Source organism: Rattus norvegicus, chromosome 7 (genome assembly GCF_036323735.1).
Source record: "Rattus norvegicus strain BN/NHsdMcwi chromosome 7, GRCr8, whole genome shotgun sequence".
Taxonomy (NCBI): domain Eukaryota; kingdom Metazoa; phylum Chordata; class Mammalia; order Rodentia; family Muridae; genus Rattus; species Rattus norvegicus.
The window spans coordinates 9574518-9592005 of NC_086025.1; the positions used below are offsets into that span (position 1 = coordinate 9574518).

Consider the following 17488-nt stretch of genomic DNA (forward strand, 5'->3'; position numbering starts at 1 on the left):
AAACTCACCATTTTCCAGTGTCTTCGGGGGAGATTTGCTTTCTAAAGAGATTGTTGCAATTTTTCTCTCAATTCTGTGCAAAGAAAATGGTCATTTAGGTGAGTCTATGTGCCGAGAGAGGACCTGAGACTCTCAGGAAATGGAGGGTCCACAGGCTGCCCTCAAGCCCCCCAGGGAAAGACCCCTGAATAAAGCCAGAGTGAATCTGGGCAACTGGCAGTACTAAGGCCTGTGCATGGGCTACTGTGCTGAGGACCCAGGAGGTCTGCCTGGGCTGTGGCATTAGACCAAGGAACATGGTGACAATTGTTATCTGAAGCAGGGCAACCTGGGAAGAGCTTGCTATCCTGAGCCCTGCAACAGAGGCACAGCTCCAGGGCGGCAGCACATGTGCTCCTTCACAGTGGTGTACTTGGCCCACAGTGGTGTACGTGGTCCACAGTGGTGTACTTGGTGGGTCAGTGGGAATGGTGGCACTCTCTCATGTTGGCAAAGCCAAAGCCAAAGCATGAGCAGATGTCATGTGTGCAGCAGTGAGGCCACAGGACACCCGGAAGCTGTACAGCAGGACCTCATCAGTGCTCAACTGGTCTGCAGGGCAGCACAGTGTAAGTGTGTAGCCGGGACACATACACAGGCCCCACGCAGGCCCCCGTCAGCATTCACCAAGAAAAGCAAAGGAAGTGCACAGTAAGAACACTACCCTGACCAGGGAGGTCAGAACGAAAAGTGACACCTAGAGGACTGGGTGACACAGCCAGAGCCTGGTCCAAGACTGTCACCCTGCAGAGCTGCCTACTCAGCACTCACCGGGCACTGCTGGGCTCGTCCTCCGAGCCTGGCTCCTCATCTGACGTCAGCGGAGAGTAGTGGGCCCCATTAGTTGGGCCCAGGGGCCGCTCCTTCCTGAGCACTGGAGGCTGGTCATGGTCCTGGTAGGGTGTGGGGGAGCTCTTCAGTGAGCTCTCCGGGGATGAGATGGCTGTGATCTCCAGGGGCTGGTTGATGTTGCTGACCTATGAAGTCAGGGCAGGGCAGATGAGTGAACCACATGCCCAGGCTAGGGTCTTGGGGACCTTGTGGAAGTACAAGTAGAGAGAGGAGAGAGCCAGCACACCAGCCACTGTCCTTGTACCCCACGTCCTTAGCTGCCCTGGAGCCCCACAGGCCACCTGAGTGGCGCTTGCCCACTCTGCTCTACAGGGCCTGCACTTACCATGGAGGTGAGATTGAGAGGCGACCCCGAAGACTGTGTAAAGAGGCCAGCGACGGTTGGCAGAGCTCGGCGCTTGGGGGACACACCCGTGGTGAGGCTAGGCGTTCCAGCTGATGCACGCTTCCTTCTGCTACGCTTACGACTGTCCTGCCCATGGCTCTGAACACAATCCCCACGGGTGCCAGAGGTCAAGGGGCTGTGCCTGGTGGAAGGCGACTGCCTGGAGCTGGCACCAGCTGAAATGCTGAACACAATCCTCCTCTTAGCTTCACTCTCTGGGTCTGAGAAGGCAGGATCAGCAGGCAGCTCCCCTTTGCCGGTGTCTGGCAGTGAGCCCTGGGTGGTCACACTCAGGCGGGGACTGGCTGCGAGCTGGTGGGCAGGAGAGGCAGGGCCCGAGTTGCGAGACTGCGGCAGGAGAGGTGGATGTTGTGGCGGTGTGCTGCGAGACCCCATGGTGCCAAAGAGGCTGCTGGGGCCAGAGGACTCCTCAAAAACAGCAGATTCCATTCCAGAGGCCAGAGGTGCTGGGCTGCTGGCCAGAGCCCCACTGATGGCCACCGAACCAGCATAGAAACCTACCAATGAAGATAGCAATTTCTTACGGAAAGCAAGGAAGCCAAGCATACTGGTAGGGGCGATGAGGACACCTCACCGTGGAAGGGACAAACTGAAGTCAGGAACAGCTTTCTAGAAGAGCTGGAGGCTACAGGACTCTGAGGTTGGCATTCTGAGCACCAGCAGATGTGGGTGGACCAGACTCAAAGAGGAAGAAGCCTCCTGACTTCAGTCACCTCCAAACACCAGGGCACAAAGGGTGCTACCCCTTCTGTGAGCTGTCGAAACCTTCAAGGCCCAGCTGACCCCAGCACAGGACAGCTTTCAGGAAATGGTCCAGACTTTAAGCATCCCTCAGGAAAAGGTGCCTGGCCTGACCTAGCCCAAAACAAGTCAGCAGAAAACTAGAGGTCCACCTTCCCCAAACAGGATCCTGGGCTCAGAACCTCAGGGCTACACACTATGTAACCTTGGTCCCTATTTCTGTCCCACAGTGGCATCTTCTCCCCAGGGATTCAGCCCCAATGGGGTGCGAGTGCAAAGGTCACCTGTGGGCGCCACAGTGAGGCTCCTGCTTCCTGCCGCAGCACCCCCTGCACCATGGGTGGAAGCACCAATCTGCTTCTCAAGTGTGGATGAGGAGTCTCGAGGCTGGGGCACAGGGCTGGGAGTGCTCCTCTGCAAGAGAAACCCCACCTAGTGAGAGCCGGGGCCACAGCAGCAGGCCCAACCAGGGGCAATGGGGCAGAAGGGTAGAGGGCAGAGCAGGGCAGACCACAGAGGACAGAGCTGTGCTAAGCTCAGAGTCCAAGCCGAAGACCAGGTCACATCTAGTTAACAAGGAGTGGGACAGGAATAAGATGGTCCCAAGCCAAGGCCAGCCACAACTACATGTGACCTGGGACACACTAGACACTGCCTCAAGTAAGGCAAGAGGAAGGCAGGGTTGCACTGTGGGCCCAGCCCACCCTCTGTGAACGACAGGCCACTCCTTCCTGACGGCCAGCAATCAGAAACAGCAGCATGGGGCCGTGCCTTCCCCTGCTGCTTGAGTGGCTAAAACATCCTAAGAGGACTTTTCCATTTCTCCTCTGCTTATGCATCTCACAAAATACACCCAGGGCCTAACTCCACGGCAGCAGAATTAGCTGTGGACATGGCCCTTGGCAGTTCTGGGCTCAATCACAACAGCATTCAACAGTCATAAAGACCACGGTTGCTCCTGAAGCCAACCACAGCCAGTGTCACCACCACGATCACCACCACCTGGTCTGGCAACTCACCGCCCTCTCGGCACGGCTGGGCAGCACCACGCTGGCTAGCGGGATGCTGACAGGCAGCTTGTTGGGCTGTACTGTGCTGAGTGGAATGCTGACAGGCAGGCTGGTGATGGTCTCCCCATGGCTGCTGTAGGCACGCTCCTTTACACCCTGCCAATAGACAGCCATGTGTCACCGAGGCCTGGATGGCAGCTCAGCCACAGACCCACCACAGAAGCTATATCCTCAGGTCACGGGCTGATAGCTCCTTCAAGGTCCTTGTGTGGAGTTGAGGACAGTGCACACTCCTCTGTTTCTGAGACCTGTCACTGTGGACTGCCAGGCCTCACAAGGACCCTGCCTGTTCCTCCCAAACCTCATTCCATCTCTGTAAATGTAGTGGAGACTCCAACCCCTTGGTCCCACTCCAGATCCCCCAAGCAACTAACTCTAACCTGTAAGCATGAGTCCCCCAAGGACACCCGAGGAAGGCTCTGACACACTCGACTATAACCACATCATGAAGTCTCGGAATGCCAGTCCCCATTTCCTTCCCAGGTCTCCAAACTAAGCTCCAGCATCCTACAGACGAGGATGCCCTTGGGCACTGTAGTTGCCCATCCACTCCTCACACCAGGCAGCTTCTTTAGAGCGGCCCTTACCTTCTCACTACCCCTCTCGGAAGTGAGGGGTGAGGTTGCCGGGGAGGCCAGCGGTGGATCCTGGGGGCTGAGCTTCATGCTGTTCGACAAGCCAGGGCTCTGGTAGGGAAGGCTGTTCTCCTTGGCATGCTCTGGCCTGCAACAAAAGGCCGGTCACTCTGCCCATGTCCAGCAGGCACAGGGCAGCAATGGTGGCAGAGCCACTATGTGCACTCGTCCTCACCGAGGGTGTGGCTCACTAGTAGCTGCTTTGCTGGCCCCGGTGTGGTCCTGGCTCAGGTGCCGCCTCAACACAATCTTGGCCGGTGACAACCGGGTGTAGTCAGGCAAAGCCAGGCCAGACAGCTTCTCCAGCCGAGGCCGGCCACTGTGGCTAGGGGTGCAGGGCACGACCTCCTGGTCCAAGGGGGAGGCCAGATACTGGGGGGTGTTCTGCTTGGACGAGGGCCGACTAGCTGCACCGCAGAGCTCATAGCTGGCGGCATGGCCATTCATGGACAGCTCAGGGCTCATGCTGCTGAGGTGTGGGAGGGAGAGCTTGGCACAGTCCAGCTCAAGGCGCAAGCGCCCAGCGTCAGACTCCAGCTCGCGGCCCAGGGCACCCTTGCCACGCAGGTGCAGGGACAGAGCGTCATCTGGTGGCACACAGGACTTCAACTGCAGGAGCTCCTGCTGGCGCTGGGTCTTCTCCAGCTCCACGATGCTGATCTACAGGGTAGGAGGGGTGTCACAGAGCAGCCCAGACTCTGCCCAGCAGGGTAGGTGGCACGTGGTGGCCCAAGGACATGCACACTCCTGTTGTCCATCCTCACAGGTGCCCTTCTGAGGGTGAAGATGGGGTCTGATGCATCATCCCAGTAGCCTACCTGCAGCTCTAGGCAGTGCCGCTGCTTCTCTGAGATCTGGCTCCGCAGGGCCTGCTTCTCTTTCCGCAGGTTCTCCAGGGACAAGGTGGACCAGTCAAGCCTCAGCTCTTCGCACCGGGCCCTGAGCTGTGAATACATGGACAGGAAGTCTCAGCAGCCAAAGAGATCGAGGGCCAGGCTCTCTGGGCAGTGCAATAGATCCCTCTTACAGTGGTAACACAGAGCATCAGTGCCCACCCCCCAACAAGCACTGTAATAAAGGCCAGAGTGACATGGTACAGGACCCTGGCAAGACAGAAAGATGGAAAGAGTCCAGCAAGAGCATGGAGGGGAGGAAGCAAGTCCGGCACCAGAGCACACATCTGGGCCAGCCGAGTGGGCACTCCAGCCTCCACCCCATGCATGCACACTCAGCAGCGGCAGCCCCTGCACGCACCAGCCGCAGGCTCTGGCTCCGAAGCTCGCTGTTGTCCTTCTCCAGCTGTTCCGACTGCTCCCGCAGCTGCTGGTTGTGGGCAGAGATTTCCTTCTGGGCCTGAATCAGGTCATTGTAGGTCAGTGCCTTCACGCCCAACTGGGGATGCAGAAGACAAAGCACCGTGAGTAGAGTCCCAGTTCACAGGAACAAAAGGGCTGACAGCCACCCTACAGCTCTGATCCAAGTACAGCTGAGGCCGTTCTGTGTCACTGCTTCCACAAGGACAAGGGAAGCTATCTTTGATTGCCCCAAACCCTGGGTCAGGTATCTGCTGAAGTGGACAGGCAGCCTCCAGTCACCTCATCCAGCTTCTGCTGGAACAGCCTGCGGATCTCTTCCTTTTGTGCCTGGCAATGGCTGAAGAGCTGCTGGGCTGTACCCAGCAGTTGTGTGTTCTTCTCCTGCAGAGGAAGACAGGAGAAGGTGACCACAGAGCACCCCCAGGCAGCCCTAAGCTGAGCACTGACATTGAGGCAGAGCCTGCACACCTTCTCCTGGTCCAGAAGCTGCTGCAGGTTGGCCTTGTACTGCGGGGTCTTCGTGTAGGCCAGGAACTGCAGGTACTGGATCTTGAAGGACTCTGGAGGCCCAAGCACAGCATGTAAGACAGAGCTGATGCAGGATGGTGGCCATCAGACAAGGGAGGCCATTGGGCCCGTCCTGCTGTAATTTCCCCTTGTCTCACAGTGCGGGAGGGTCCCTCTTGGCAGAATGGACAGCCCTACATCCCAGGAGCAGATCTCTCCTGCCAGCCTTCCCCGTACAGCGAGTTTTCTCCACAGAGCTCCCCAAATACTGAGAGGTCAGTCACACAGGCGCCCAGATGTGGCTCTAGGTGCCTGAGGTGAGTCAATCTCAGCTACTCAACAGAGGCCAACATAAGCCACCCTAAGCCAGGCCATGCAGCGTGGGCTTGACTGGGACCCGACCACTTGCATAGCCCCCAAGAAGGGTTTCAAGATCAGAACTAGGACCCACCTAACAGCTTCTGCAGCGCGGGTGGGGTGGGAGCCACTAGCAGTGGGTCGGGCGAGTGCAGCGGCGTGCTCGGAGGTAGCTGGTAGAACGGGCTGTGGGGGGCCCTGTATGCATCTGCAGGAGAGAGGCAGGGCCCCGTCAGCTACCAACACAACTACTGAGGGCAACAAATTTGTCAAATCTGAGGTTTGAAACAGCCATGGGATCCAAATGCACTGGGCTCCTCCTGGCACACAGCAGAGGCTCACAGTCACGTGAACGGGGACTCGGGTAGGCAGGACGAACACCCACTCTGCCATGCAGAAGAGAAAGAGGCTCACCCTGGGGTGAGGCTGAGGGTGGGGCTGGGGGCGGAGAGTGCAGGAGATCCAGTGTGCTTTGGCTCTTCTTGGACTTGCGATCGGCACTGGCAGCACTCATTTTCTTGGGTCGCCCACGCTTCCGGCCAGCCATTTTTCTCCCTTTCTTGTTCAGTTTCTTCTTCCGGGCTTTGGAGGGAGATTGCTTTTTGACGGTGGCCACACCTGATTTTTCTTCCTCAGCACCAGAATCCTGGAGGACACAGCACAGGCAGTGAAGGAACATAGCAGGAGTGCTCACAAGGCATAGCCTTGGGCACCCCATCCATCTAGCAGCCCCGTGCTGGATGAGGCTATCTCACCGCAGGGGCCTCGGTGGCAGCTGCCTTGCTCTCAGGGACTTTGGTGGGTGTGGTCGCGTTGCTCTTGTTCTCTCGCTGCTGCCTGCGCCTAGCTGCCTCCTGCTCCTCCTGAAGGGAAGTGGTGGGTAAGTGTCCACACCGCTGGAGGATCTAACTCTGCTCCAGCACGAATGAAACAGCCACATACAGAAGGTAATTGGGAGAGTCCCAGTGCCCGACTTGGGCCCCACAGCCCTTCTGTGGGGAAGACATGAGCCTGTCATGGAGCTGTGGCCCAGGATTGCTCTTGCACTGACAGCCACAGGACCACAAGGCAATGAAAGCTCATAGGACATGCCAGGCAACATAGAAAGACCCAACTCAGCAGGACAGATATGGTCCCCAAAGGACTAGGCAAAGCCAAACCACACATTCAAGACCTATGTCCTCTTGGCTGGCACAGCACGGCCACCGCTGACTTGAACTCAGCTCATCTGACCTTCATGAGGTGCACACCCGCATGCGCTTGTGGGATCAGACTGTGGCCAGACCCTCACTGAGGACACGCACTGTTTCTAAGCTCTGGACTCTGCTGGGTGGGATGCTCTCCGTGGTGGTGGGGTAACTGTCTGCAAGGCGCCTACACTCCCGGACAGTGCAGCACCTCACCCAGAAACAGCTGCTCGGCTGCTGGGCTCTGCTCTGAGTGCCCGAGTGCAGTGAACACATCTTTGTTTACATCTCCCCGGGGAGAGGCACAGAACAGCCACCTCTCTGTGTCCCTGGCACAGACAGGAAACGCGCAGCAGGGTTCTAGAGACAGGCAGCCTCAACTGTTAGTGCATACCCGTGTCTTGGGGACACATGACATCATGTGACAAAGAACGCACCTGGCCTCTCTTCAGGACCATCATTCACAGAATCATGGACACCCAACCCATTAAAAGAGCTTAGGGCCTTCAGGGGCTCTGGGTGGACCTGGGATCTCTGGCCACACACGCCACAAGCATACATAACTAGGCACCATGACACTTGTGTTGGATCAGAGTCAAGAGAGATGCAAACTTACCCTGAGTTTTGGATTTTTCAGACTAGAAAAATAGTTTTCAAGCTAAAGAGAAAAAGAAAAGGCTTTGTTAGAAGTGGGCCCTAGGCATGAACACAGGATGACCACAAAGAGATGCTGCGTCCCACACAGCTGCCAGGCACAGCAGTGAACACAAAGGTGGCTGGCACAAGGCAGCTGACCTTGACTCCCCAGACTGTTAAGGACCAGTGGCCAAGACCTCCTAGGGTGGACACCAGCTACCACACTGGGACCTATGTGTGACGCCACAGGGAATCCGTGCCTCCGTGAGGAGCCCTGCATGGCTCTTCCCCTTTCCCCACAGTGAGAAGAGCAGGTCAGAGCCAGTGCTGGCTGTTAGCTGCCAAGTCACGGCACTGACCCAGGGAGGACAGTGAACAAAGCACGATTGTCAGCACGCTGCTTCCAGGAGCCCAGAGGCTACCAGGACACACAGAGAACAGAGCTCAGGCTTTCATACAAAGAGCTCTGGCCGGCAGGGGATGCTATGAGGAGAACGGTGGGGAACAGGTCAGCACACATCAGGGCTGGCAGGCTGGTGGGAACGAGGTGGGCACAGGTACAGAGCCCCAAGGCTGAGACTACTATGGCATCTACTCATCAGGAAAACCAAGGACCAAGCCCCAGAGCTGCCAGGGCATGGCCTGTGCTTCCACCCTTCTCTTTAGGGTTTCAAGTGGGGACTCACTATGGTGCGGTCAATGGTGTGCAGGTAGTAGGAGACAGGCTTGCCAGTCCATGACACAGAGCCCTTCAGGGGCGACAGCTCCACCACACGCATGATGGTGCCAATGTCTATGGGAAGAGCGTCAGGTCAGGACTGTGCAGACTGCTACTGCTCGTGTCTCCATGAGCAGTCTGCACAGCAGCATCCCCCAAAGCCTGCCCAGCCACTGAGACAGGGAATGGCCTAAGGCCCCTCAGGAACGAGGTAGGAAGCACATACAAATGGAGTCGGGCTTCGAGACTAGCCAGAACCAAAACAAGATCACCCAGAGTCAAAGCAAGCATGCAGACCCTGAGCTGGGCTAGTTAGTCGCCTAATGCAGGGAGGCCCACAGGAAGGCTGGCTACTGCTGCAGGCAGGACTCTGCACCCTAAGGCCTTTCTTGGACTACCATGTCTTCTTGAAGAAACACATTAGAAGGGGACATGTGTGATGTACAGTGGGCAGAGTCTGGGGAGCACCCAGCTGAGCCCCATCTGAGTGGGCACAGGAAGCTGGCACCCTGTGCGCCACTGGACCCAGAGCTTACCACTCAAGTTCCTGCTGTTGATCCTGAAGTTCAGAGGGGCAAAGGGCTTTGAGGATACGATTCTGCCGCCTGCAACACAGAAGCATGTCACTGACACGTGTAAGAAAAACCCACATAGCACACACATAACTGCAGACCGTAAACTCAGCCATGGGTTGGAGCAAAAGTGAGGAGTACCAGTCCAGAAGATGCTAGTTCTCACAAAACCGCACTGAAGCTCATCCTATACTGCACCATGGTAGCACTGAGTACCCGGGTCATAGGGTCATGGTGGCACCCAGGCACCATAGGGTACAGGAGGGAGATTGCTGTGAGCCATGTTACCAGGACCAGAGGCTGAGCAAAGGCCTGTCTTGCAGCAGCTCCCTTAAAACCCATCGGGAGGAGACCTACAGGCACCACAGCTCACTGGTCTCCCCAGCATTCTGGCAGCTAAGAGTGGGAACTGCAGAGTCTGAGGACAAGACTAGGCTAAGTAGCAATATTCCTGTTTAAAATAGGGTTGAGAATCTGACTGGCTACTGTGGTCCTTGAGGCTGGGGATGTGACCGCCAGGGCAGGGGACAGGATCAGAAATGAGTCCCAAGAGGCAAGGAGAGCCACACCAAACCACAGAGTTTAATTGCATTCAAACCTGTGACAGTCACACAGGAAGAACCTTAAACACAATAGTTTGGCTGTCTTGAAGGTGCGTGCCTATTTAGTCCTAGCATGAGGTGGGCAGATCATCAGGGATATAGAGAGACCCTATCTCAAAACAACGAAACCGAGCCCGACTTTTATGAATGAAGCAGATTCTTTTCCATATATAAGAAAGCAATGTGGCGGATAGGGGAGATTGAGATGGAGCATCTCACGAAGCCCAGGCTAGCTCAGAACGTCTTTTGTAGTGAAGGCCAGCTCCAGAGTTCAAAGCCTCCTGCCTTGGCCTACCAGATGCTAGAAGAGGCCTAAGCTCCACCACCAGAGACATTCAAAAGACTCTAGCTGGCATGGTGGCACATATTTGTCACCCCACCACTGTCCCAGGAGGCTGAGGCAACACTGTTCTGGGATAGCCTAGACTCTTGACACAAACACACACACAAGGTTGATTACAATAGTGCACTGGTCTCTAGCCACACTCAAAGAACGGCTTTCTGTGCACTATCCCCCAGCAAAAGGGCCCAGCCAGGCCAGAACAAGGTCAGGCTCCTGTCTCCACTCTGTGGGAAAACAGCAATGACTAACGGGTCAGGCAGGAAAGACACAGGCCAGCCTGGCCAGCACGCCATGGACTTCCCTAAGCAGGAACGGTGTAACCCAGGAACACCCACAACCAGGCATCTGTGCTGGGTAGTTTTTGTCAAGTTGACACAAACCAGGGCCATCACCTGAGAACATGCCACCATCAGACTGGCCTGTAGGCAGTGCGAGGGGCCCTGTCTTGACTGGTGTGGGAGGCCCAGCAAGGGTCCTGAGCAGTGTCAGAAAGGTGCTTGAGTTCATTGGCAGTCTTCCACCATGGCTCCTGTTTTCAGTTCCTGCCCTGACTGCCTGTGGTGATGGACTGTGAGCAGCTGTGTAAACCAAAAGGCCTGTTCCTTTGTGGGCTGCTCTAGGTCATGGTATTTATACAGCACAGAGAGCACACAGGGACAACCCCACAGCAGAAGTCAGCAGCAGGGAACGTGGCTCTCTGCAGACACAGAAGGGGTCAGAGCACCGCACTGAGGGCTGGGGCTGGCTATGCACTCAGAGCATGGTTCCCTGGACAACGGGCCTTACTGGCCCTTGGGAGACAGACAGGTTAGCCGGGGGCTGGATGACTCACAAAGTCACAGCAGTAAGACAGAAGCTACTGTGGTAGTGCACACTCTGATCAAGTTCAGGACTGGCCTGGGTCTCAGCTAGACCCTGCCTGGAATGGGACCATGGACGGGATGAAGACGGGAAATGAGGCAGAGTGAAGCTCAAGTGCAGTGTCTGCAGAGCATAAGGGCCCTGGGCTCCTCCCCAGCACCAAGTAATGGACTCTAAAAGTATGGGGGAGGGTAAGGACAGACCCCATGGCACAAAGTTGGCACATCTGTGACAGCTAAGAGGCTGTAAAGTATGGGTACTTCTGCACTGGGGCATGACAGGCGCATGAAGTGCAGATAGCCCTGGCTCTCCACAAGGGGCAGCAGCGTGTGTTATACGCAACCCCTCGTTCTGAAGCAGTCACCACCATGGAAGAGTAATAGACACAAACATGTACAGGCATATCACACGCTCACGAGCAAAGAGCCCTGGTGTAGATGGGGCTGCAGGAGACTGCTTCTGAGCTGGGTTAGCCTTTCAACTATCTGCTGGCTGGCTGGGATGTGTTGGGGCAGAAGTGCCTTTGGCCACCAGGCCCCATTTTTGCCACCTAGCCCAGGAGCTGGGGAAGGGTTGCTGAGGACCTCTTAAGGAAGACGGATGTGCCTGCGTGTCCCCCTAGGGGTGGTGGTACGAGGCCTGTGGATGCGTTACCTTCCTTCATGTTTGCGAATCGTTCCTTCAGCTGGTGATCCACCTCAGGACCAAAGGCAAAGTTATTCACAAATATAACACTGCAAAACAATGTTCCAGTTCAGTAAGACGGAGGCTGTGCATGGGAAGTCCCAGCCTGGACACAGCCTGCCGCCGCCGGTCCTGCCAGGTGCTATCCCGCCTGCCCACCCACCTGAGCTGAGCAGAGTAAGCAGGAAAGCAGGGGCAGGGGACAGGCACAATTGCCCCTCAGAGGAGGCTGCAAGCCCTGGGTCAAAACTCCAGCCCAGCCTGTTTTGAACATTGGTGATTCTGAAATCAAGAGAGCTCCCGGAAGTACTCTCTACAACAGAGTTCAGGGACAGAACTGTCCACAGAAGACAGGGCAGACACAGGGTATAAGCAAAGAGGAACACTGACAAGCAGGCAGGTGCAATGGGACAGGCAGGCTACTCCCCAATAGAAAACACAGGGGCGAGGCCCCAAATCACCTGGAACCCTGACAGACTGACCCCATGAAAGGACAGCACGGATGCTCAAGGGCACCAGCATGGGGGCTGCTGCGCACCACGTGGGACTAAACAGACAAGGGCAGGACAGGGGCCACAGCCAGGTCAACACCCAGGAGGGGCTGGCACCCTTAAAGCAGCAGACCCGCCCCACCCTCCACAGCAGCCACCCACATCTGGAGAGCAAGTCAGAGGTCCCAGCACAGCCAGCAGCATAGGCCACAGCCGGCCGTACCTCGTGTTGGCGATCCGTTCCCTCCACTCCTCTGAGAGGAAGTCACCTCGCTCCAGCTAAGGAAAAAAGGAACACGTTTACTCACAGACTTGCTTGGTTCAAACCCAGTTCCCCGCAACTGCTGTGAGAGACATGGAATGAGCTGGGTCTCAAGGTGGGAAGGCGACCCGATAGCCAGTGGACAGCTCTACAGAAAACAGGGACTGAACCCCAGCAGGAAGTAGAACCTACTCAGGGACGGACAAGAGGTTGGCCTGGGTCCAGGTGAGAAGCCACAGTGCTGTGTGCTTGGCCAGCTAGTCCTCCTTGCACCCTAGACCATGTCCCCAGAAGAACAGCGTCACACAGGCCATTTGCTGACCCTACAGACATGACACCTATCTATGTGATTAATAAGCCACTGGACTAATTAATCCTTGTCCCTTGTCCCTGTCCACCAGCGCTGTTCCTGCAGATGAGGAGGTAGCCTTGGCATAACTTGGGTTAATAATACATGTTTGCTGCACAAATGACCCCAAAACTATGGCCTGTCCCCAGCAGTGGGCCTGCTGCCTGCACTCGTGTCCTTCAGCACTGATGTCATTTCGCCTCAGGGAAACAGCTTTTACGCCAACTGCCCAGAGCCATGATCTGGATTCTGTGTTCTAAGACCACTGCTGAGGTGCTGGGCATGAGCCCTAGGAAAAACCACCTGCCCTGCACGGAGGTCACAGGAGTTACAAGGTTCATGATGCCCAAAAGGCAGGGGTATCCACGTGCTAGGAGGAGGACACTTGGCAATCCACAGGAGTAAGGCTCTGATGTATTATAGGACAGTCTGGGACACCATGATAGGCAAATCTACTGACCACAAGAGATTTATGACTATCTAGAGCTGAGGGGAGACAGGGCTGTTAACCATGCATGGGGTCATGGCCGAAGCCCACAGTGGAGGCACCACATGCTGTGAGTGATGGGGTATCCCATAGAGGTGCAGGTCCAGAGCACCTCCCACTCTGCTAGGATGAGGCTTAACCTGCCCAGGAGTAGCTGAGCAGAGGAACCATGTACAGCCCAAGCACACGTCCAGGCCAGGCCCACCTCTTTACCCCTCAGTGACCTTCTGACTCTTCTTTGCTCTGTTGTACACAACAGCCAGGCCAAGGGAAGGGGTTTAAGTCTCCAAAACGCAGGGCCGTCTCTGGGCCCTAGGGGATTTGGCCTCTGAGGCTCCCAACTCCCCAACAGGAGGTTTCTAATCTAAACCACCGGAGCCAAAAACCAAGACCCTGCACCATCCCTGCAGAGCACGCAGCCTGAACCGATAAGACAGCTAAGCTGTGTGTGCACTTACACCTTGGGTGCTGGGTTTCCGGATGAGGACACCCTACAGTGTGTTTTGGGACTTCCAGGAAGAGTTCTACATGCCCTGATGGTCCCCCTGGCTCCTCGTGGGCCTTGCCTGTGGCGGACGGCTGGGTGCTGCAGCTGTAGGAACAGCATCAGGCTGACTCCACTCCAGGAATTTGATACGTGCCTGCTATGGCCTCTGGAGCCCACTGTCCAGAACAGACCTCACCCTGCAGTCGTATCAGGTGTGAAACCAGCATCTCTCCCCCTGCAGATCCCAGTGCTATCCTGGCAGGCCAGGCAAGGAAGCCTGGGGAGACAGCTAGATTGTGGCCAGGGATGGAAGCCCAAGCCTGAACAAATGCTGCTCTGTAGAAATCCTTGTTGACACACGTGGTGTCCTGCAGGGAAGCCACTTCAGTCAAGAAACCCTTGAAATTAAGCACAGGTGCTGGGCCCTCCCTCTCCAAGCGTACGTATATAAGCAAGAAGGGTCGCTAAGAGTCACTGTCACACCAGCCAAGCTGCTAAGCTGCCAGGGAGAGAGAGGCTCAGAACACTTTCCAGCCTGTCTGTTACACTGCCTGCAAGCGTGCAGTACGCTCCAGGGTCCCAGCTCCGGGAGCCGTCACTCATGCTGGGGAGAGCCTTGGGAATGCAACTGACATTTGTACTCCTCTAAGTGACCCCTCACCTATACTCCTGTAAGTAACCCCAATAACAAAGAGTTGGTTTCCTATCTGGAAAACATATTTCCCCAAGAAGTATCATACACATAGCTCAAAAAAGGCAAGAGGGGAGGGGAAGGAGCATGCAGCAGGCTAGAATCTGTGAAATGAATGGGGAAGGCACGAGCCCCACAAAAGCCTGGGAAAAGCCAGAAACAGGTACAGTGGGTGAGACCAGGTTGCCATGCCAGACATAGATTCAGCCACTGCAAGAGCCCACCCACCTGCTCACCTGGGAGCACTCGAGGAAGGTGCTGAGAGGCAGATACAGTCCCAGGCACACGCCCCATGGGAATGCCTCTGCAGGACTGGCTCCCCCGGGACACCTTGGCACACCCCACTCCTATGATAGGGATGCCTAGGCAAGCTGGGGCTAGCATCCCAGGAGTCACGGGTTACTCTGCTATCCTCCAGGGTCAGTACTCACAGCCTAGAAGCACCTCTGAGAGCAACTGCTTACACACTGCACAACTGTGGCCACCAGGATGACGGGGAGTCAGGTATACTCTGAACACCTGACATCACCAAGGCACGGCCAGCAGAGATGACCATGGCCCAATGTCTACCCCAAACTGGTCTAGGGCCCTTGGAAGATGAGAGAGGGAAGCCTCAGAAGTCCTGCCTGCAAGCTGCTGTGGGTTGGGAAGAGCCAGGCTCAATTCAGCCAGCAGAGGGAGCAAGTGAGCTGGCGGCAGCACAAGGCACTCACTGCGTGGTGGGTGGCATGAGGCAGTTCTGAGCTATTTTTAGGCTCCCCTGGCTTTTCTCCTGCCTGCTTCTGAGTAGCAGAAGGCAGGGCTCACAGCTTCTGCCAAGCAGACACAACACCAAAGCCGTAGCACTGCACAGGCCAGGCTTCTGGAAAAGGCTGGCGGTCACTGGAGGTACCATGGGAAGCCAGAGTGGACACAAGCATTGAGGCCCACAGTCACTCTTATCCCTGCTGCCAGGCTGTGCCTTACAGTCTCCCAGGCCTCAGAAGCATCCTTTCCCTTAGTCCTACTCCCAGCCATAAGCCAAGGGCCACCAGCCTAACCCTAAGACCATGAGGACCCGACAATGACAACAACCGACATGGCAAACAGTGCCAGCCACACTGTGGGCTTCAACCACCTGGGCCAGGTCACCCAGTAATGACAAGTTGAGGAGGAGAAGGTGATGAGGAAGCCACTCAGGCCAGGCAGGGTCTTCCTGAAAGCTGTGGCGCTGACCAACAACTCCTCTGTGGCTGTGGAGCTAGCAGGCCCCGCCAGAAGGACGAGACATCATCCCGATCAATGCACACAAGGAAGGCACAAAGTCCCTGGAACCTGGGCCCATTGGGGAACTTTACCTGGATCCCAGGCACAGGTGTCAAGTGGGCCTCTCACCTAACAATGCCTACAGAGGAGACTTTCACCAAGAAGTGTGGATGAGCTGGACTCATTGGGCAGCTCTTAAGCCCCATCCCAGGAAGGGTGACAAAAAGAGCAGAGGACAAAGAGAGAGGGGTGTCAGACACCCCACTGCACACAGGCACAACAGACAGTCACTGCAGGTTGCCCCTCCCAGCTGGCCCATAAGATGGCCTAACCAGATCTCTGTATCCCAATGGTCCTAACCCTTAGACCCTTAACACCACAGGCTCCCCCAGGGTACAGTTGAGCAGAGGTGTGCTTGGCCAGTCTGGCGGCTCTCAGCTCTACCAAGCTAGGTATCTGCTGCCACGGTGTGTGGCCAGCACGTACTGTCTAAGGATGGGCGCCTAGGCCAGGAGGACGGGATTCAGCTAAGGCTCTACTGCCAGCTCCAGAGACCACACTCACTATCACAGAAGGCCACAGTCAAACCATATATGGTCACTAGGCAAAACTGTGGTTGAGAGAGGAAGGGGAAGGGGCTGGGCTGGGACAGAGGCCGAGGGCATGGAGCGATGGCACTCACTGTGTATTCTGCATGCTTTTTTCCATACCATTTCATCCACTTCCTGAACTCTCGATCCATGGTCTGAAGGGAAAAAGCATACAATGTGTTACGAGCAAAGGGAGGCAAGGCAGTGGATGGTCCACAGGCTCTGCAGGATGACACTGGACAAGATACTGGTACCCATCTACAGTGACCCTGTTGCGGAACACATAGCCTGGGGCAGACGGGTGGGCAGGGAAGGTTCCCAACCCTTCAACAGAGCCCCAAGGTCATCCTCTCCAGCCCCAGCAAGGCTGAACCCCATCCTAGGTGGAACAGGGGCTGGGGGTCACATGTATAGGAATGTGCCCTGAGAACTCATAGGAGCTCATCCACTCTCCATGAGGAGGCGGCCATTCCCAGCAGGACTACATGGTGTGCTCATCCTGCAGCCTGCAGAGGCCACCAGAAACACACGGGCACTCCAAGAGGTGATGGGTGTCACACACACAGAAGCTCTTGGCCTAGCAGATGTGCCCAGACAGAGAAGCCCTGAGCAGCAAGCACATGTGACTGCTCACCTCCGCGTACTTGGCTGGGATGTCCGCTTTCTCCACTCCGTAGTGATGTTTGCAGTTGGTGGCCGCCGCAACCTGAAGGACAACCTGCCCCACACCTTCAGCCAGAGAGACACACGTCAGAGTCTGTGTGACCTCCACAAAGACCCAGTGGCCTCAGCCACATGACAATGTCCCTTGTGTGTCCCTTGTGTGTCAGAAAAAAAGCCATTCAAAGGCACAGACCTCCCACCAGAGGATGCCTGTGCCACTCCAGTACCCACAATGCTATGAGTGAGGCAGCAACCCTCTGCAGTTTGGCAGGTGCTAGCTATCCCCACACGGAGATGGCCCTCAGAAAGGCCCAAGCCATCTGCTAGACAGCTGTAACTACTGAAGTCAGCAGGCGCCCTGACCTAACCTCTGCTCAGGGATGGGAAACCTCAGAGGTTGCAGCAGCTGGTGACTTAGCACCTGATGGCCCTGAGCAGAGAAGCTAGGTCAAGGGTTGAGGCTCTGAGGAGGCTGCATGCTTGCGCTCTCGCGCGTGCGCACACACTCACGCACACACACACTCACGCACACACACACACTCACACGCTTGTAGGCCAATCCCACATTTCAAGCATCACCCATGGGCGGCCACCTGATTAGCGGTCCTGGGCAGTGTTTTCAGTAATAAATAGCAGTTTCTAGAAACCATGGGGTAACAAAGCCAGATGTGACACACAAGCCCTTGGGAGACGCAGG

General features: G+C 56.2%; 1 protein-coding gene across 5 annotated transcripts in view; it reads right to left on the reverse strand.

Annotated features, from left to right (window-relative positions):
- Dot1l (DOT1 like histone lysine methyltransferase) overlaps positions 1-17488 on the reverse strand; it is a 37657-nt gene that overhangs the window by 5079 nt on the left and 15090 nt on the right. For all 5 annotated transcript variants that reach the window (XR_010052992.1, NM_001108733.2, XM_006240959.4 and 2 more), the window contains exons 6-26: positions 16763-16857; positions 16221-16283; positions 12241-12296; positions 11497-11576; positions 9001-9069; positions 8433-8539; positions 7727-7768; positions 6679-6786; positions 6338-6569; positions 6018-6131; positions 5528-5619; positions 5339-5440; positions 4998-5135; positions 4562-4687; positions 3919-4403; positions 3696-3831; positions 3058-3204; positions 2323-2452; positions 1217-1794; positions 811-1016; positions 9-73 (exon numbers count right to left, since the gene is read on the reverse strand). Coding sequence is in view for 4 of the 5 variants with exons in the window: in NM_001108733.2 (NP_001102203.2) it covers positions 9-73; positions 811-1016; positions 1217-1794; positions 2323-2452; positions 3058-3204; positions 3696-3831; positions 3919-4403; positions 4562-4687; positions 4998-5135; positions 5339-5440; positions 5528-5619; positions 6018-6131; positions 6338-6569; positions 6679-6786; positions 7727-7768; positions 8433-8539; positions 9001-9069; positions 11497-11576; positions 12241-12296; positions 16221-16283; positions 16763-16857 (3171 nt within the window). In the remaining variant the exon portion in view is untranslated. The remainder of the gene's footprint in view (positions 1-8; positions 74-810; positions 1017-1216; positions 1795-2322; positions 2453-3057; positions 3205-3695; positions 3832-3918; positions 4404-4561; positions 4688-4997; positions 5136-5338; positions 5441-5527; positions 5620-6017; positions 6132-6337; positions 6570-6678; positions 6787-7726; positions 7769-8432; positions 8540-9000; positions 9070-11496; positions 11577-12240; positions 12297-16220; positions 16284-16762; positions 16858-17488) is intronic.